The sequence below is a fragment of the Phodopus roborovskii genome, unplaced genomic scaffold (assembly GCF_943737965.1).
Source record: "Phodopus roborovskii unplaced genomic scaffold, PHOROB, whole genome shotgun sequence".
In the NCBI taxonomy this organism is placed as follows: Eukaryota; Metazoa; Chordata; class Mammalia; order Rodentia; family Cricetidae; genus Phodopus; species Phodopus roborovskii.
In genome coordinates this window covers 4351467-4373759 of record NW_026126485.1, presented here as the reverse complement: position 1 = coordinate 4373759, position 22293 = coordinate 4351467, and the positions used below count along the sequence as shown (strand labels likewise).

The 22293-nt window shown below is 38.0% G+C and overlaps 1 protein-coding gene across 1 annotated transcript in view; it reads right to left on the bottom strand.

Annotated features, from left to right (window-relative positions):
- The window catches only part of Ryr2 (ryanodine receptor 2), a 548210-nt gene that overhangs the window by 119946 nt on the left and 405971 nt on the right, over positions 1-22293 (bottom strand). The window contains exons 52-61 of the mRNA XM_051194750.1: positions 21338-21478; positions 19994-20157; positions 17904-17982; positions 13914-14003; positions 13482-13619; positions 10148-10225; positions 7808-7883; positions 5070-5193; positions 4218-4333; positions 1419-1483 (exon numbers count right to left, since the gene is read on the bottom strand). Of these exons, the coding sequence (XP_051050707.1) occupies positions 1419-1483; positions 4218-4333; positions 5070-5193; positions 7808-7883; positions 10148-10225; positions 13482-13619; positions 13914-14003; positions 17904-17982; positions 19994-20157; positions 21338-21478 (1071 nt within the window). The remainder of the gene's footprint in view (positions 1-1418; positions 1484-4217; positions 4334-5069; positions 5194-7807; positions 7884-10147; positions 10226-13481; positions 13620-13913; positions 14004-17903; positions 17983-19993; positions 20158-21337; positions 21479-22293) is intronic.

Genomic DNA, 22293 nt, shown 5'->3' with positions numbered 1-22293 from the left:
CTTTTGACTCCTCATTGGCAGACTTCAGCTTGGGCAGATCTTTTATGATATACTCACTAGAGAAAAATCTTATATTCTTCAAGGCATTAATTTTGGACAGAACTCTCTCTCTCAAAGCTACTTTAGGCAACAGATAACAAGAAACAGGGTTGGATTTTTAGATCAGTATAGTCATTTTCTGGCCTCTAGAATTGTTAGTTGCTCTATCTTGCTGGATATGGTGTTTTTCTCCTACCTTGTAAAATAAAACAGCTATAATGAATGACTAAATACACAATTTTATATATAAAAGATAGTAGGTACCCAATCAAAATGGAGAATGAAATTAAACCACATTAAACATTAAACATCTAGAAGCAACAACTAGGGGTGCTGGGTAAGTAAGCAATTTCAAGGTATATTAGTAGCACGAATATCTATCATGATAATTGTGTGTCAAGAGGGTATTACAGTCATGTGGCTGGAACTGACTATGTATCTACCATTCATCTATCTCTCGACCATCTGTCAATCTATCTTCCTTCTACCCATCTATCACTAACAATATGCATAACAACATGCATCCTGTCATAAAAAGAAAGGATGGCTGGATCAAACTCTGAGTGTTATACTGAGTAGAAAGAAAAGACAAGAGATCGATCCATGAAAACAAAGCATGCCATTTGAAAATCTATCAAATGTGTTTATAGAAAATGATCTGAAATATCACCAATAAAAGTATATTGGAAGAAAACAGTCAGTAGCAGTGAGATTTCAGTTTAACTGCAAGGCATTGTTAAGAGGCTTACCCAAGAGAAACTAATGTAGTTGACAGTCCACAGGTCAGTCTACTGCCTGACACAGCTAAGGAAGTAAATGAGTCTACTGGGGGGGGGGGCTGCACTGTCCTTAATCTCCACCACTCCTTGGCTGAAAGAAGTGATGAATTCCCCAGCAAAATGGAGACTCCTTGATACTATTCCTATGAGCAATTTATCCTTTGAGCCTTAGCTTGTGAAAAAGCAAAACTGAGCTCCCACAACACGGCATCTATGACCAAAGCAATATATTCATTCATACATAGTTAAGCCTATTAGCTAACAGAAAATACATACAATGTTAAGAAACTAGGTTATTACTTCCATTTCACACAGGACAGCTATAAGAATTAGAATGTGGACAATTTTCTTTTGGCATAACTAAGTCATGTGAGGAACATGGTAGGGTTAGCCAAGTGATTGTAAGATAAGTCCTGACCAAGAACTCCACAAGCAGAACCATCTCTCATGAGTCATGCAGGTATTTCTGTGACAGTGTATGTACTTGTAGTGAGAAGAACATTTTTAGGCAAGTGTATTCTAAAAAGAAGTGATGATCTGGTGAATCCATTTTGTAAGCACAAACACTGAAGCCAAAACAGGATGTGTCATATACTGTACTTTGGCAAAGAACTTGATTTCTTGCTCGTACGGGAAGTGTTCTCCTTTGCTTCTGCTGCCGCCATCTGTAGACAGGAAGAGATTTTAGGTCCATGTTTAACTTCCAACATTTTAAGAAATTCATTCAAAATGCAAAACTTAAAATATCTTCCCAAATGTATCATCCCACCAAAGTGTAATGGCTAACTTCAGCAATGTGATAAAAAGTACAAGTTTTTTTAAAACAAACAATTAGGTCCAAATTAGACAGTTATTATGCCCAACTCATACTGACAATTATGAGCACAAATGTGCCTTGGAGGTCTGTGCTGGCTAGTGTTAGCTGTCAACTCAACACATCCAGGAGTCCCTGAGAAGGGAATCTCAACTGAAGAATTGCCTAGTTCACATTGGCCTGTGAGAGTCCCTGCAGAGGATTGTTTTAGTAGTCAATTGATGTCAGAGGGCCCACCCCACTTGGGCAGCACCATGCTCTAGACAGGTTGTCCTGGTTGTATAGGAAAGCTAACTTAGCATAAGTTTTCCTACCAACCAGAAAACGTATTTCCCATAATTACTGCATATTTATTTGGCTTTGAAGTAAGTTTCCTTACTGGAGGCAACAGTGATTAGATTAGCAAATCTACCTTCAAGTTCCTGCCTTGACCTCCCACAATGATGTCCTGTGGCGTGGAATTAAAAGCTCAAATGAACCCTTTCCTCACCTAAGTTGTTGGCCAGAATATCTGTCACAAAACAGAAACAAAACTAGAACATGTTAACAGATATGTTAACAGAGAGTAGGAGATCAAAATGCTACATCTTCTAGCAGTGAGAAAAGTGGGTGCAGATTCGCAGTTAGGTTTTATGCTGGTTTTTGATAGAGATGGGTATGAATGCTAAGGCTTATGATATTTTCAGTCACTTTTATTAGCTTTAAAGCTAGCATGCAAAGTAACAAATTCCATTATAGTGCTCTGCACATTAAACTTTGTTCTCATATATTCTCCTCTCTACTGCCCTCCCCAATCCTCCTTCCAAGCCCATTTCATTGCTATTTTTCACTTTCACATCTATCAACTCTGAAGCTGCAGGCCATTTGGTCCAGGAATGAGTAAGAAGAAAATGATGGTAATATTCAGCTGCAAAATTAGGATTCTGCAAAGGCACCCTGACCTATGTAATAAAGGGATTTCCTATATGAGGCAAAACACTCCTTGTTTCCCTGAGGTTTAGAGAAAGACATAAGGTTAGGAATTGATTGATCTTAGCACATCAGCTCGGAACACAGTCTCCATTACTTCATGCACACTCAAAAGGCCTATGCATATATACACAGGGAAGGTAATAACGATCTACAACAACTCTGCCAATATACAGGACTTTGTATGAAAATAAAAGGTTTGGAGTTGAATGTAACCATCCAGATTTTATGACCCAAACTGCCTTGTGCCAAGAAAAAAGAAAACACTTTTGCAATTAGAAATAGAAATGGTGATGCATACTTTAGCAAATCTTAACTACAAATTCAGGTATTTTTCATGGACGATTTGATATTTTATGACATCAGAACAGGAAAAAGGATATATGTTATTGTTTGGTTGTTCTTTTTTTATACACTTGAATTTTTCCCCCTGGTCCTGGGGATAGAACAAAGAGCCCAGTAGTACATACTCATACATACTGAGCAATTCCCCTACCAGTGGGCATCATCACCAGCATTCTGTTTGGTTTTTGTTGTTGTTGTTGTTTATTTTTCCTGAGGCAGAGTCTCACTAAGTTACCTAGGCTGACCTTGACCTCACTCTACAGTCCAGGTTGATCTTGAACTTGCAATCTAGATGCCTCAGTCTCCCATATAGCCAGTATTACAGGGCATGTACCTCCAGTATCCTAGCTTGCAAATATCTTTATAAGGGACTTTCTTGTGTGAAATATATCAAGATGGCTTAGTGCACAGACTAATCACCAAATATTTCCGGAAGTGTAAGAAATAGCTTTTTTTTTTTTTAACATTAAGCATGTTAACAAAATATAAAGATTTGGAGAGAACAGAACCACACCAACAGAAATGAAATGGGAATAGAAATGAAGAAAGAAAATGTAAAGGAAAGATGCTAATGTTTTTATTAGGGGTCCCCTAGCTTACAGAGGTAAGGTAGGGTTCCCTACCTCTGTAATGCAATGACACAGAAATGCTCTTTGATGAAATGCTGATCACCAAAGTATCCAAATTTTCAGTATTAAAATGCTGTTCTCAGCCAGGTGTGATGACACAGGCCTTTAATTATAGCACACAGGAGGCAGAGGCAGGTAGATTTCTGTGAATCCAAGACCAGCCTCATTAGGATAGCTACATATTGATACCCTACCTCAAAACAAAATAAATAAACAGAAAGTCCTGTTCTTATTGGAAGTGTGTACCAGAAAGAAAATCTTCAAACAAAATTTTATGTTAAATATCAAGAAGTTCGAAATGTGAACAATCTTTATCCTGGTCACCACACTGCTACTGAGGTTTGATTCAGGAAAAACAAAACAAAACAACAACAACAAAAAAAAATATTTTGTTTCAGACAGTGATTACAAATTTGTAATAGAAATAACAAAACTTCTGCCAGAGTGTATAAAATTCATGTGTACTCAAAGAACACTATACAGATATTCTGAAGTTTTCAAATTCAACCCACTCTTCAGAAACTTGCTTCCTGGCTGTTAAGTACTCCTCTGAACTGAGATGGATGGAATGTGAGCACCCTGACAATGCAAACACTAGGAATGGCAAGAGATGGAAGAAGAGCAGGAAGAGCAACTACAGACCGAACTCCAGGATGTACTGATGAGCCTCGTCCACATAGCGGATCAGCTGCTGCAGGAAACTATAGGCAAACCGCTTCTCAATAGAAGGTGTGTCCAGATCCAGGTCCTTGAACCCTCTACAACAACAAAAATAAACACAGGAGCATGTATACATGTACATAATATTATTGCTAATGACAAAAGAGGGGTTTACCTACAAGGGATAGTTTGCAAAACTGGATCATTCCAATACTATGTGTTAAAATGTTGCATTTATGCAAGTAGGGTATACTTGTTTCTACTTCTGCTTAGATATTTTGCTGAAATTTTACAAGTGAATGAAGTTGTAAAAGGAACAAACAGCTAAGGGCATTGTTGTCTCTGGAACTTGCTTTGAAGGTTAAACTTTCTTCTTGACACAACCCAGAGTCACCTAGGAAAAGAATCTGGCTTACAGGCAAGTCTATAGGGGGACTGCCTGAGCTGCCCTAATTGATGTGGGAAAACAGCCTGAAAGTGGGTGGTACCAATTCATCTTTTGAGGTCCTGGGTGTAAAGGGAGAGAAAGCTTGTTAAGCACTAATCATGTATGCATTCATTTTTCTCTGCTCTGACACTGATGCAACTAACAGCTTCAACCTCCTGCAATTGTGACTTCTTGAAAGATTGACCCACAACTGTGAGATCAAATAAACCCTTTTTTCTCTACTTTGTTTTTGTCAGGTTCTCTACTATAGCCACAGGAGGGAAGCTGGGATATGTATTCTGAACATACTGTCCAGTGGCCCCAAGGTTTACTCAGGTCACTGAGCTCATTTTCAGTCAGAATCCCAATGAGCATTTGGAAAGGACATGAGATGGGTGCCCACTTGCCTGGATACAGCATAACCACTGATCTGTAAGAACTTGAAGATATCCTGGGCCTTCTCTCTGTCCTTGGCTTTCTCTTTGGCTGTCAGTGTGTCATAGGGCACGAGCAGGGGGTGGTTTCCTCCTCCTAAGAGAACAGCAAGACAAAGGAACACCACATACTCTGAGATGACACCCAGACAACAGTACAGTCCTTCTAACAGGTACTTCAAACCAGCAAATACATGTATTTGTAATGTTGGGTGCTGATTACATGTGCTGCCACCATGGAAGTAAAAAAAGTCAAGGGAATTCTTCATTCAGATGGAGCCTAAATGTGAGGAGTGGCAATAAACAAAAAAAGTAGACATGACTCAGTGGAGAGATTTTAAGACAAGTTCCAGGGTCATGCTGCATTTCTCTGTCCCAAGGAGAGAAGAAAAAAATATATTTTCAATAAGGAACTCATGTGGTACCTTTGAGGTCACAGTATGCATATAAATACCACACACACACACACACACACACACACACACACACACACACACACACACACACACATACACACACACACTCACACACCACCGATAAGTTACAAGTTGATCACTGTTAGGTATCTAATAGTTGAAAAATTGAAAGCTTTCAACCAGTAGCTTCTAGCAAGAGCCTGGATATCCTATATGTTTAGAACTTGTAGAAAGTAGGCACAATTATTTTTTAAATCACAAGAATCAGCCAGATATGAAGTACATACCTGTAATTCCAGCACCTGGAGGTGGAAGCAGGAGGATCATGAGTTAGAGGTCATCTTTAGCTATGTATCAAGTTCAAAGCCAACCTGAACTATGTGAGATTTTGTCTCTAAGACAAAAAAACTCACAATGAGGGGCAAGGATACCTCTAAATAGCAGTGTGACTCCGAGGAACCCACCCTGCTCTATCATCCCTCATTTTCCGCCCACTGGTCATGTAGGTGTGGGTGTATTTTGTAGGGGAGAAGGAACCAGCTCCAGGAAGAGCTAAGAAGATATGCAGGAGATCCCAGGATGCTATCAGAAACATGCCAGTACTCACTCTGCCCCTGTAAATTTGTTCATATGGGAAGGCAAGGAAAGCTCAATCCTTTTCTCCATGGTAGAGCAACACAGTGCAAAATATACCACGTGATAATGAAAATAGAGAAGAAAAAAAAATCAGCCTAAATCCTTGTCACTGATTTTGATTTTGGAGCATCTGTACTAGTCTCAGGACTTTAAGTTCTCTGCTTCTATTCATTTGCTTTTCTTTTCTCGAGCTAATCATTAGCATGTCTGGGGCTTAACCCCAGGGCCTTGTGAGCTATATTCCAAGCCCTCACTCCTATTTTTCTTAATGATATAAATTTCTGTTATGATCTTTTACTCTACCTTAACCTTGCACACATTCCTCAGTGTGCAGAACCAGATACCAGACTGAGCAAAATAGTTTTTTCTTCAGGATTTTCTAAAGTAGATACATCTACAAATAGATGCAACGATGATTAAAGAAAACAGAATGGGCAGAAATGAAGCTAAAGGCGCAATGCTCAATCACCAAGTCTTTCAACCTTAACTCACACAGAAATGTATGCACACACATATACAGACACACACACACACACACACACACACACACACATATATATATATGTGTGTGTGTGTGCGTGAATATATATATATATATATATATATATATATATATACTTGCACATATACAAACACACATATAATTTGTGCATAAATCAAGGCCAAATGATAACAACGCATGAAACTCAGTGTAGAATGCACTGGCTTGGATAATGTAGGTAAGTAAAATATGAGAAGATTTCATTAGCATTTTGGTACTTTTTAGAGAGGAGAAAAGGGATTGCAGAGATCAGTCCATGGTTAAAAGAACCCACTGCTCTTGCAGAGGACGGCTTTGCTTCCCAGCACATACATGAAAATCACTATCTGCAAGTCCAGCTCAAGGAGATCTGATGCCTTCTTCGTGCCTCTGGGGGCACTGCATTCCCATATAGACATAAATAATAGAAATGAATCAAAAAACATTTAAAAGAAAATTGAGAAAAGAAGGCAAGTCACTCAGAAGCCTGAGGACTGCAGCCTGCTTGGGCTACACAGTATGTTTATAGCCAGCCTCAATCTCATGGAAACTCTATCTCAAATGTAAACAATAAAAGAAGGCTGGGGACATACATTCCTGGCAGAAGAAGTCCCTAAGGCCCTGGCCTAGCATTCACAATGCTTGAGTTCAATACCCAATACTAAAAATAAAGCTAGAGAGAATGAGAAAAGAGCATATGCAAGCCTGAGTGTGGCAATAACGTAAGTAGTATAAACAACAGGAGGAAAGCAAGACAGGGCACAAAAAATACCATATTGGTGAAAGTTTAGTTAGACATAAGGGTCATGGTTAGCCTAAGGAATACAATACATTAATTACTAAGTGTCCAGCACTTTGATACTAATTCAGATACGTGGATATCAGTATAAATCCAGATAGCTTTAAGATATAAAGAGGAAACAAAACACCATTAAAACCCCAAAGCCCAAGGAATACACATCAACAGTAAGGAAATTAGTTTCATGCTGGACTCTGGATGCAAGCATGTCTGAAACATTTTTGTACAATAAAGGTATGATGAGGTTTTAAGCAAAAAAGAATACCTACTTCATTGGATCCTATACTCCTATAGTACAACTCTCAGGGGATTTTTAGCAGATGTCTCTAGAAAATACTACCTTTGGATTCCAGCTCCATTTTCTTTTTCTTGGCCCATATGTTGTGGTAGTTTTCAGCCATCATTTCCGCCATAGCCTACAACATACCAAATATTGAAGAGTTAATTGATTCTTCAGTAAAAACAAACAGTCTTCTGAGGTGGAACACACAGACATATCTGATGGGAGATGTCATTCTGTAAATATGTTTCTCATACTGAAACAGAGCAGAATATCAATGCCAAGATAAGCCTAAAATGTAGTCAAACATGACACCCTCATTTGGAAATCCAATTCCATAGAAATTTAATGATCTGATAAATTACACAGTAAATAGCACCAAGATGTGGTTTTGATGGTGATAGTCTTATACTTAAATATATTTTTTGTTAATTCAACAATAAATCTTCAAAATAACTATGGATGTGGATAGAAAATAGACATAAATACAAACTTGTGGTTTAACTCATAAAGTTTTACAAACCAACCTATTATTAAATAATAAATAATAAGAACACTATGAACAAAAATTTTACTTCTAGGTCATTCTTTGTCTAAACCCAATGGGAGGTTTTAAACCAGAAATGATTTTTTCTTATATATTTTGAGGGAAAATTTCTAATATTCCTGTGTTATTTCAAAGTTAAGAATACAGTTCTTACATGAGCAAGAATGAAGAGTAAATCAAACATTTTAATAGCACATGAATTTCATACTTATATCTTTAGTTCTCTTGAATTAACACTAATCATACCAAGATCAATGCTCCATATTATATTAACTTGCTGATGTAAGCTCTGTGGAAATAAATTTTATCTTTCATTTAAACTGGTCATTTCAAAACACATTCCTTAGTGAGACAAATGGAATATGATCAATTTCCATTGATGAAAAACCTAAAAATATGGAGATGTTAATTGGTGATTATTAAACAGAATATTCATGATTATTTATTTACACTTTTCTCATATATTTTCATAATTCTGTGTGAGTACGTGTGTGTGTCTGTAGGCACCCACAATCTGTGTGTATGTTTGTATGTGTCCATAGTCACCCATAATGTATGTGTATGTGTGTACATCTTAGGCACCTACAATGTGTGTGCATGTGCGTGTATGTGTATGTGTATGTATGTATGTCTGTAGACATCCACAGTGTGTATGTGTGTGTTTGTGTGTGTGTCTATGTGTGTGTCTCTCTGTGTGTGTGTGTGTGTAGATATACATGGTGACCAGAAAAGGCATCATGTCCTCTGGAGCTGGACACTTGTGAGCTACTGACATTGCTGGGAATATACTCAGTGCTTATTCACTGAGCAACCTCTGCAGCTCCAAGGAAACATTCTTTAAAACTGTATAGTAACCACTTTTATTTTATCCTGAGTGATGCTCACCAAGGCCCCCAGTAAAGCCTGAAACCTCAGCAAGTACCAGATCCGTAATGCAGTGTACATATCTTCCCCCACTTGTCCTGTCATGCTGCCATGTTGCACCAGAGTTCATCTTTCCTCCCATGTTCCATGCCTCAGGCCTCCTCGCATCACTGAACAGCAGTATGGAACCATCATAAAGTAAAGTAAGGATAACTGAACACAAGCACTGCTCTACTTTAACAGTCAATCTAATGACCTTGACAGCTGCTACATGATTAAACAAGGGTCAATTTGCACAACATAAAAATGCTGAACACAGTAAAGACTCTTGATGGGAGATGCCATTCTGTATATATGTTTCTCACACTCATTAATGAATAAAGCACTGTTGGCCAATAGGAAGATAGGAGGGACTAGGAGACAAGGAGGAAAGAGGAAGTATTAAGGAGGAGTCAAGATGGAGAGACCGGGGAGAGAATGCAAGCCCATTCCCTGGTAAGATGAATCCACATGGAAATACATAGATTAACAGAAATGGGTTAATACTTAAGACAGAGCTAGCCGATAAGAAACAAGTAACTGGCCAACAGCATTATATCAAATACAGAGTCTCAGTGTATTAATTGGGGCTGGTTCCGGGACAAGACCAGCGGCGGGAGGGAAAACCTTACTCCTTACAGACTCTTGCCCAGGGTGGAATAAAGCAGCAGGATGATAGGTTCCATCATGGAATTCAGAATGGAAGTGGCAGCTACTGAACATTTCAGACCACAGAGGATAACAGAAATCATAAAGGGTGAAACCACAGATGAACTTATATTATCAGCATTTAGGGTGATAAATGGTCAAGCGCATGATAACCATGAATTCTACAGATTTCTACAGGTCATATGATGAAACAGTACATGTTGTAAACAGTACACGAAAGTGTTTGGGTTTGCTTTTTATAACAGAGATTTAGGGACTAATGTGAAAACCTAGATACTTACATGCAGGTCTCGAGATAGTGTTACATTGCTCATGTCAATAGCACGAGGGCTATACCCATGCGCAGCATCTATAGACACCTGGATGATGTGTTTAAAAGGAGAAAAAGAAGCATCTCATTAAAAACTGCAAAAGAGCCTTCAGAACCACTAAAAACTGCAAAAAGAGTCTCTAAAACAGTGCAAGTATCAAACATTTTTTTCTGCGATAAAAGCAACAGAATAACTTCATAGACACATTAAATTAAATTTTGAGTGTCTCACAATCATTTATGATTAAATAATAATTCTTAATACCTCAGGGACAGACCTTTTAAGAAGTTAATTATTAAGTTAGCAGTATGTGCTGAATTCCACATCCTGCAGTGTATCCTCAGCCAAGAGCCACTGTGACATTTACCCAACCCCCCAACCCTGGTTAGTTACAAAGAGCCAAAGAGCTCAACATTTACAATCCTGTTTGTGGGTCAGTTGTAAAGATAAACAAGGGCCAACACAGATTGAACAAGTGTACCATTTAGTCTTTAATGGTGTGCAAGGAAATTTCACCTGACCCGACTTGCCTAATTTCTAGTTTTGCTTTAAAAAACTAGATGTAAATATTTATACTGATGGCTATAGATTTCTGCTGCTCTCAGCTTTGGTTTGAGAAGTTCCTTTCACAATGGGCAGTGGCTAACACACAGATTCATGACCAATTTAGCATTCATTCCCTACACACACACACACACACACACACACACACACACACACACACACACACACAGCCGAGAGACTACCACAGAAGAGGGCATGACAGTAGAACAATAGAAGCAAGAGACAGGGGTGGAGAACTGGAAAAGGGTGTCTTCTGGACCTGACTTGGCTATTCACATAAACTCTCAGCAGCTATAGTTACCTGTACAAGATCTGTCAGTCTACATCCAAGGATGAACACAGTGAATACATGCATTGAATTTTTAAAGAATAAAAAAGCTAGTATTTTACAAAAGAAAGAGGGGCTGGAGAGACATATCAGTCTTGCATTCCCCACCATCCATGTTAGGGAATCAGGTGGTTCAAGATTGCCTGTCACTCCAGCTCTCAGGGATCTGACACCCTCTTCAGTTCTCTGCAGGCAGCTGTACTCACATGTGCATATGTATGCAAAGAAGCAAACATATAGGCACACAAAAATAAACCACTGAAAGAATACACCTACTTGTCAACTTCCACAGTTTCACTGACATTCTATTATCTTAGTCTAACCAATAAGGAAGACATGAACTCTGGGTCTTCTTACAGATCTTAGTCTCTATTTTAAAATATTCACCGTCATGCATGAGTCATTAAAGAGGACATAAAGACAATATATACTTTTAGTTTTAACCCCAACATTGATCTCTCTCTGACTCTTTCTGTGTGGGTGTACCCATGAGTGTGTGTGTGTGTGTGTGTGTGTGTGTGTGTGTGTGTGTGTGTGAGAACATGAGTGTGGGCATACATGTGTGTGTTCAGTAAATGCATAAAAACATAATTGATAGTGAAAGTGTAAGATCGAGTATGACTCCACAGGTTCAGATTAGCTATTCTACCATATATGAATGTAGAGGAACAAGCTGAGCACAAGCAAGCCAGCATGCCTGCCCCCATTTCTCCCTGCTCCTGACTGGGTGTGAGGTGACATCTCTCTCAAGCTCCTGCTATGGCTTCCACCGTGATGACCTGTAACCTGGAATTGCGAACTAAGTTAAATCTTTCTCCCTTATGTCCTTTTTGTGTCAATATATTTTATCACAGTGACAGAAATAAAAATAGATAACCTCGCAAATCACCCATTCTTTATCCACCTAGGCTGTCAATCCTTGTCATTGTTTGTCCCCTTGCAAAGGCAACTGATGATGTCTCATGGTGCAAGTGACATCATGCTTATATCTGGCAAGATGAACTACACAGTCCACGCCAAGTCATTTGCCACTTTCAAAACTGTTCCCTATGCAATAGAGCTAATACTAAATACACAGCCTAGTTCAAAGACAGATGTGACTTAGATAATGAACATCAGTTCCTTGGCACAGGACTCTTAGCACACATGTATGCTCAAGAACATTGGCTAATGGCTGTCCCTAGAGCTGGCCCATACCCCCACTATCTTCATCACAGTTCTGCTCAGTGAGCACAACAAGAATGTGGAAATCATTGGAAGCCATGCCTCAGTGACAGCAACCACATTAACTGTTGTTCCCTTGCTATCCCCAGCATTCCTAAGTTCTTTAGCTCACTCAACAAAACTATTGTCTTGCTGACACACCCTAGAATCCATGGTTACAAAATCCATGGATACAAAACATATCTGGTTACTACTAATCTTAAATTTCATGGCCATTTCTCTCAACCTATTCATTTTCCATAATTTCATCTGACCTGGAACATGTGCTCTCTTAAAGTCAAGAACATTAGTGTTAACTGTGAACTTATGAACAAGAAATAATTCTGGGTAAAAGTTCATAACTTATTTCATTGCATCATCAGACTATGTCAGAAAAATGATACTGCCTTTGTTTGTTCATTTTGAGACAAGGTCTTCCTCAATTCACTATGTAGTCATGCATGCCCTTGAACGCTTGATTCTATCTAAGCTCCTGCCTCCCAAAAGCTGGTATTGCAGGCATACACCTCCATATTGATATTTATATGGTGCCAGGAATTGAAACTAGGGCTCTGTAAATGCTAAACAAGCACCCTAGCAATCAAACTACATTCCAGACCTAATTATTAGTATTTTTGCTATAATTAATATTTGTGGTAGGATCTTGCTATAAAGCCAACACTGGCTTCAAACTTCTAGAGCTAAGTGAGATTCCTGGCTCAGTCTCTCCAGTAGCCAAGGCTACCACTATGTTCAATTTGAAATTATTTTTAGATATGGAAACATAGTTCAGTGGTAGGGTGCTTGAGTAGCATGCATGAAGCCTTGCATACAATTCCTAGTATGGACAAATATATGTGTATGTGTGTGTGTACAAATATGTGTGTATATAAAATATGTATTTATATACTAAACTATAAATATGTGGGTGATGTATATATTATATATACACACATATATGCATATGTGAAAATATGTGTGTATATATTAAACTATAAATATATATTTGTGTGAAGGTTTTATATGTATATTATAATATACACACATATATGTGTATGTAAATTATGTGTTGTATGTATAAATTAAACTATACATGTTGGGTGATGTATATGTATGTTATATATGCATATATATGCATATATATTAATCTATAAATATATATGTGTGTTTAAATAACATATATAATTAACTTGTCAATATGATTCTAACCTGACTTGTTTGAGAAATGCGTCGAGTCCGGTTATAAAGAGCCATACTGTCTCCCTCCCGTGTTCTCTCAATTCTCCAACCCCAAGCCAGCATCGTTTTTAAAGATTCCTTGATGGGCCAGCGATAAATTTCTTTTTCCTAGAGGAAAAACAATTGAAGCATTAGTGGTATCATGAACCCAAAATGAAAATTCATAATATTTAATGATTTGTTCTAAAATGAACTGCCTTCATTCAAAAACTGATATTTATAAATAAAACTAAATAAAAAAACATTCAAGGGATATATAAAATGCTAAAGTGTTACCCAGTTAAGACTGCTAAGGAGATAATCAACTCACATAAGTTGTCCTCTGCAATCCACACAAATACTTATAAACAAAAATTTCCCCAAACACAATACTTTATAAATTTAATGGAAAGAAACACTCACCTTTTCAGACAATAGTTTATATGGCTTCATTAGTGGTTGAACCTTAGAAGAGTCTGAATATATTTCCCCATAAATCCATCCATTTGCCAACTAAAACAAACAATATGTCAAAATAGTTTTAGATATATTAATTTTGGTGAGTTTAAGTGTACATGTGTAGCAACTATTTGGTAAACTAACCCTAAAGTGGATTAAGAACAAGATTAAGGCCCACATCTTGTTTTCATGTGGCTGGGGTCTGAAGCCAAGGCTTTGTGAACAGTAAGCAAGTTGTGTCCTACTGAACTACATCCTGGACACTTTTCACATTTTTTTTTTTTTTGAGACAACATCTTGCACAGTTGCCTTGAATGCACTCTGTGTCCCAAGGTAGGTCTTGAAATTAAAATTCTCCAGCCTAAGATTCCTAAATACCTGGAATGACAAGCCTGCACTACTTCGGCCTGGCTGAGGTCTAAATGTTATCTAACTCAATCCAGTGTTCCACTCTTACCATTACTCTCAGTAGCCACTTGGAATGAGTTCCTTTGGCCAAAGATTAAACACTCCCTGTCATCCTAAAATAACCAAATCTAAAATGGTACCCCATGTTTAATGCTGTACAAAAAGGCTATAGGGATCAAAGACTGCTGTTAGTTTTTCAGACACATCTTAAGTCTTGATCTGTGCATGCATGTCTACGAGAGGTTTATTAAAATATGCAAATCAGGAGCACTCAGGAGTAACATTTCCTATTTGCTCATTTATGTATCCCACTGTCTAACAATGGATTTGCCCTCCAATAATTTGACCATTTGGGTTTAGCCTCATTTGCCCATACCCCCATTAGCTGTCAAAGTCCAGGTAGCAAGCCTGTACCAGTTCAGGACTTCCCTCCCAAGGCATCTCTCACTCATCCCCATCCCAATTACACAGTGTTCCATGTAGCCACTGTTATCAAAGTGACTCTTGACTGAGTGACTTTTCTGATAAGACTGCTAATTTCTATAACACAGAATCACAAATTATCATACAAACAGAAAAGAATTTCCATGAGAAAGGAAGAGGCTTGTGGTCACAGCACATGAGAATGTGCCAGCCACTTTTTAGCATCTTAACACAAACCAGTGTCACCAAGGAAAGGGGGCACCTCAGCTGAAGATTTGCCACCATCAGACTAGCCTAAGTACACAGAGGGGAAGGGGCATTTCCTTCAACATAGATTCATGTAGGAAGGCCTACTTCACTGTGGGAGATCACTGGGCACTTAGCCGTAGGTTATATATGAAACCAAACTAAGCAAACCATTAGGAGTGTTCCTCTATGGTTCCAGCTTCTGCCCTCCTTGAGTTCCTTTCCTACATTCCCACACTGATCAACAATGATTAGGACTAAATAAACCCTTTTCTCCCCAAGCTGCTTTTGGTCATGGTGTTTGTCAGCAATAGAGAGCAAACTAGCAAGGAGACATTCCATGCCACTGATTTATCTCAGGACATAACATCCTTTGGGGCATTTGCTCTCCACTTTCACTTTAGTGCTGAACATGCACATGTTACATTTTTGTGCCATATCAACTCAGATTCTCTGACAAACTAATATTCCCTCCCAAACTGAAACTAAACTCAACTGAAATGAGCCATCTGGTAGGATGCACTTGTTGAGTTTTCTCATTGCACTGTCCTCGGAGAAAGCATTCAGTAGATGTATCCCATTTTTTAGTGAGCTATAGATCTGCTTGGACAGATGTATATATAGAAAGTATAAAAATCCTAATCTGTAGAAAAGAATAATGGAATCTTGAAATTCATAGGCAAATGGATGGAACTTGAAGAAACCATCCTGAATGAGGTAAGCCAGTCATAAAAATAAAAATATGATATGTACTCACTCATGTATGGATTTTAGACCTAGAGCAAAGGATCATCAGTATGTAATTCACACCACCAGAGGAAGTAGGATAAAAGGTGTATTCTAAGAGATTTATATAAGGTCCCTCAAAAACGGGGGAAGGAACAAGTCCCCCAGAGCTCATGGGAAGTGGAGAGGTGTCAGGGAATGGAGGGAGAACTAGGAGAAAGAAAAGGGGAAGAGAGGAAAGCATATGGGACTATGAAGATTGAGTCAGGGTGAAGAGAGAGAGAGAGAGAGAGAGAGAGAGAGAGAGAACATAAAAGAGGGAGCCATTATTGATTTGAAGAGAAAACTGAACCTAAAGAAAGGTCTAGAGACCTACAAGACTGACTCCAAATAACAATTTGAACAACAGTGGAAAGGCTACCATAAATTCTCTTCCCTGATAGTGAGATCAACAACTAACTTATCCACTATCATGGAGCCTTATCTAGTACCTGTTGGAAACAGAAGCAAACACCCATAACTAAACACTGAGTCGAACTAGAATCTAGATGTAGAGACAGAGGACAAGACCAGATTTACAGAAACACATAGAGACAGCTGACCTGAACAAGGAGGAGCTAATGGGCCCCCCAGTCTGATAGCTGGGAATCCAGCATGGGACTGACTCAGACCCCCTGAATATGGGTCTCAGCTAGAAGGTCTGAGCAGTCTAAGGGACCTCAGACAGTGGAACCAGGATGTATTCCTGGTGCACAAAAGGACCTTGCAGACACATCCCCCATGGAAGGACATGCCCTTAACCTAGAGACAGGAGAGAAGTCCTAGTCCCTACTTCAAATGATTTGACAGATTTAGATGACCCCACCTGGATGGCATAGCCCTACATGTGGAATGGGGGTGGGGGGATGTGAGGGGAGGGTGGTCATGTGAGGAGGGAGAGAAAGAGGGAGGGAGGGAGAAAGGGAGGAAGGGTAGAAGGGGGAACTTAGATTGATATGTAAAATAAAAATAATAATAAAGTAAAATTAAAAAAAGAAAGTATAAAAATCACCAAAGTTTAAGACTCTTCAAGGGGAAGATGCCTCATTTGGTAAAGAGCTTACTGTACAAGAATGAAGATCTGAGTTTGTATCACCAAAAGCAATGAAAAAATCTGTATGTGGTAGCTAGTGCATGTGTGTAGCCCTAGCATTTGAGGAATTCTGGAGCTCTCTGACCTGTCTAGCCAATCAGTAAGCTCTGGACTCAGGGAAAGACCTTGTTGCAAGAACTAAGATGGGCAATGATAGAGGCAGATGTGGAACATCAACTCCTGACCCTATATGTATACACATACACACACACACACACACACACACTCTCACTCTCTCTCTCTCTCTCACATACACACACACACTCTCTCTCTCTCTCTCACACACACACACACACACAAACTAGCATATGCACCCAGGTTGACACATGCACACAAACAAAAATATACTCACATTTACAACTCATACACATACACACAAATTTTCTGTATTGATCTTCTAGTATAAAAATACATCTAAAAACAAAAATTTGATTAAAAGTTAAATTTTGTATGTGGTGTCACCACTTCTTCCTGAAACTTTGCTAATCATTATGTTTTACCCCACAAACAATACATATTTAGAAATGATACTCAAAATGTAATGAACTGATCTTTAGAAATGTTAAAATTTCCAGATCATGCCATGTTTTTACTATAGGAAAACTAAATAAGTATTAATATGAACAGCTTATAACTAAATGTTCATTACTAAGTTAGATGCAGCTCTCCATTTAAAAGAGAAAGTTGGGGATGGAGATGGAGCTTAGTGAATACAAGTATGGCATGGTGGTATACATTTGTAATCCCAGTTGGGTGGAGATGGGGAGATCCACCTAGCTGAAATGGAAAGTTCTAGAGTCACTGAGGACCCTGCCTCAAAGGAAATAAAAGAGAGAGTGATACAGTCAATGAAGTCAGACTCTGACCACTATATGTACCCATGAAAATGAAGATACACGCATACACATATATGCTATACACATACAAAGATAAACTTGGCATAGTTGGATATATTGTAGAAGCACTCAGTCATTCACAATGGCAGCCTTGGATGGAAGGACAGCACTTTTGACTTTTACCTTGTCCATGGACCATTTATCATGGGAATGTTCTGCATATTTGTTAATGAAGTATTCTAACTTCTCAGGAATTGTAATGCTACAAGAAAAATAAAGGAAAGTAGCTTGGTGTTTTATAGAATGCACAGGCAAATGTATACTTTACTCACAGCTGAATAATATTCAGATTCCATTCAACTCACAACTGTTAAAAAATAATTGTAAGAAAGGATTGCTTCTTCACATTTCCACACAATATAAGTCTGGCATATCATGTTCTATATATTCATCACAAACTCAGACAACATTTATTGTGTTAATATAAAAATAAATGTAATAAGATATGTTAGTTAAAATATATTCAAAGATGAAAGCAATAGATTATACAACAAATTAAAACAAATCTACACCAACAGTCAGTAAGTTTAAAAACATGCTTTTCTTTTATATTTTTCTTAGGAGATATCCTGTCTTTTTAAACCTTGTTTATTAAATTATGAATGAACAACTGTTGATATCTGATCTGCCACATTTTTAACTTAATTTCATAGAATTAATTATGTTTTAAAACTTTCTGATGTTAGTGCTTCATATAGATAACATTATAAAATGTTACTAATTTGGACTATAGGGAAAAGTAATTAATAAATGTATGCTTTACTGTTTGATAATACTTATTCTTGATTCTTTTCTTTTTTAATAAATATTTATCCCATTCATGTCTAGCATGTGCATCTGATGAATGAGCCTAGTGATAAATAGTAAAGCTTGTGATTATTAAATGTATCTATGAATAAGGAATTGAATACACATTCAACTCCTTAATAAGTACAACTTACTAAGCACTTAACTGAGAATTGATTTCTAAATAAAACTGAGCATAATGAGATGGTTTTCTGATCTTTGCCAACGAAGTTATCAGTTAGTAACTGACAAACACATATTTAAGAAATCATACTTTTAAAAAAATCATACTCAAGTAGAATTTATTCAAAACACCATGTAAACTTATATTGAAATTTTTCTCTAGAAAGCAAGCCTGGGTAGATTACCATGCATGCCCAACTTGTTAGTTAATGGGATTTCATTCATCACCACCAAACCATAATATTGCTCTTCTGAAAAGTTTGGATTATTCTGTATGCGAGCAGACTAGACACTTACCCATGGGATAATGTTATTCTGTGATGTTTTGGTGAATTACTTTGAAAGAAATACAAAGGACCAATCACATAATCCAAACACTTAGGGGTGAACACTTTTCTCACAGGACTGTCATGTAATATCAAGCAAGTACTTTAAAGACATTCTTAGATTAATAGCATATCACTTGGGTTGAAATTCTGATTGGTTTAGGGGGCTAACCCAGCTGGGAGCTGCTCTAAAGCCTCAAAGTTCAGTCTCAGACTGATTTAGTTGTAGTGGTTAATAACTAGCCTGTAACTACCTTGCTAACTAGTCTTGCCAAGTTACCATGTAAACAGCAAACTAAGTCAAGAGGCAGTTTTCCTCAAAAAATAGGGAGCTGTGGTCCTACTCAACCTCAAACACATGAATCGCCCATGTATCCCATGCACTTAGGAAACTAAGTGTATATATTAAGCTAGGTGGATATCATCATATGTTTGATCTTAGTTCAAATATTATCAGTTTTGTCTACATTATGACTATATGTCGATTTCTTATGTTGATTTCTACTTAATTTTCACTTGAGCCTGGACAAGATGCTGTGATGGGTGAAATGATCCTGTAACTCACAGGAACAGTACTGCAGTAACTTTTTGGAACTATCCTCAGCTAAAGATGGCTTGATTGTGGTTAAGTTTTCAACTAAATAAAGCTCATGTACTTTGTTGAGTCTCTCTCTTCTAGACATTATAAAGTGGCTATCCACTGATACTGCTCCTTCAGCAACAAGTACCCAAGAGGGTACATACCTATTTCTGATATCGGTATATTCACCGTTATTTTTTACTGCCATCTGACAATTTCAAGGGGCTCCTATTTAAAGGGGGCATGTACCAGATAAAGTTCACTTCAGTACCTTATTCAATTTCAGACTTCACACATCATTTACAATAAAAATCTGCTGCAATAGAAAGAGTCCATACTTTGAGGTATCAACAGGTTGTGGGTTAAAGTTCCCTTCAGAATCCATGGATGACTGTTTTTCCATCATACTGACATAGTTTGACTCCATGTAGTCTGGAGGTAAAGCTCCCGCAACTGCACTCAGGCAAGGCAGGGCCAGTTTGAAAAGTTCTTGTTCATATTTCTGGTAAAAGAACAACAATTATAAGCTATTATCTATACGACTCTGGATGTGGCTTGTTAACAAATATTCCCCATAGGTTCATGTAATTGAATACTTGAATTATAACTGATGACATTGTTCTGGAGTAATAGAAGCTTTACAAGTGAATCTTTGCTGGACAGAGATCACTATAGAGTGCCCTCTCTCCTTGTCTCTTTTCCCTGTCTCCTTTCCCTCTCTTCCTCCCTCTTCCCTGCTTCCTAACTGCCATGTAGGCTCATTCCAACTACTATGCCTTCCCTGTCATAATAGATGTGGTAGTTTAAATGCAATTAGTCCCAATAAACACATAGGTAGTGGCACTATTAGGAGGTATGGTCTTGTTGGAATAGGTGTGACCTTGTTGGAGGAAGTGTGTCACTGTAGAGGGAGGGCCTTGATGTCTCTCCTATGCAGAAGATTCGCCCAGTGTCTCAGTTCACTTCCTGTTGCCTTCACAAGATGGATAACTCTCAGCTATCTCTCAAGTTCCATGTCTGCCTGAATACCACGATGTCCCATAATGATAATAGAATGAACCTCTGAACTGTAAGCAACCCAATTGAATGTTTTCCTTTATAGGAGTTACTGTGATCATGGTGTCTATCCACAGCAATAGAAACTTTAACTAACACAATAGATTGTATCTCCTCTGGAACTATAAAGCTAAACAAACCCCTTTCTCCTCTAAGTTGCTTTGTGTCAGCATATTCCATCACTAAAACCAGTCAACCACATATCTGATCTCTTACATTCCTCCACTATTATAATTTCAGAGACCGTGTTATGATCACAAGCAATATATGGCAATAATGATTATTGGAAATCAATGTGTAGTATATTCTAAATATGCATTATTAAGAAAAGAGGAAGACAAAAAAGTTAACTTTCCATTGTTTTGCTCTGTTGAAAAGGATCACACCCTATAACCCAGATACAAATGGAGGCTCAGCTATGTAGTACACGCTGTCCTTGAACTTGAGATCCTTCAGCCTCAACCTCCTCTGTGCTGGCAGTATAGGCATGCAATACCATACCCAGCACTATGCATGTCTTAGTTGGTAAAAACATCATCCCACTATAAATACCATCTTACAGAAAACATGAAGCTGTTAGTTGCTTTATTGATACATATAAATCCACCCCCCCCAGCTTCAATTACCTTTTGAGACAAAGCATCAAAAATGCCCCAAAATAGCTTTCTTGATAAATGAAGTTCTTCTTCTGAGGCAGCACCAAAATTGCCCCACCCTCCAGGCAGGCAGTAATATTTCCAGCATCTTTCATAATGATTTGTCAGGAGCTGTGTGAGAAAGTAGTCAGAAAATTAACATAAATTAATATATGTTTCCATTCCTCTTCCATGGCATTCTAAATCCTATATAAGGTCCATGGGAGAGAAATTATCAAATCCATTTGAGTTTGGGAGGGGGTGAATTACTTGAATATTAAGCTTCTTTCCAATTGGATACTGATAGCAAGCATGAGCCAAACGTTCAACTTTGAAAACATATCTTGAGGCAGGCTGGAGAGATGGCTAGGTAGTTAAGAGCATTTGATGCTCTTGCAGAAAGCCCATGTTTGGTTCCCTGTGTCTACTGTATCTGGCCACTCACAAGCACATTTTCATTCCAGGTGGTCTATCACCATCTTCTGGCCATAACTGTTACTGTGCATATATGCACATACCCCACACATACAGATAAAACTAATGTATTTTGGATGGCATTCTTTCTGAGATTATTTTGATATTTATGTATTGCAGAGTCCTGCTTCCTTTATTTAATTTACTCATTAATATGTGAACAGTTATCTACTGGACTCCATACATAATTATCTCCTAGACTCCAGGTATAAGACAAAGATAGCAATGGTAGAATGACCCAAATATATCAAGTGGGAACCTTATCTCTGTGGGTATTTTCATTTCCACTCTCACTTACCTATCACCTGCGATGACTTCAGACATTAATTCTATGAGTAAACTCTGGAAATGACTCTACATTTGTTTGCTACCTTCAGATGCAGTCTATGGCCTACCTACATCAAAGGATCTTTGACTTATTTAGCAGCTTTGTGGGAAATTTATTTGATATCTGTACCTGCCAAATTTAGAGA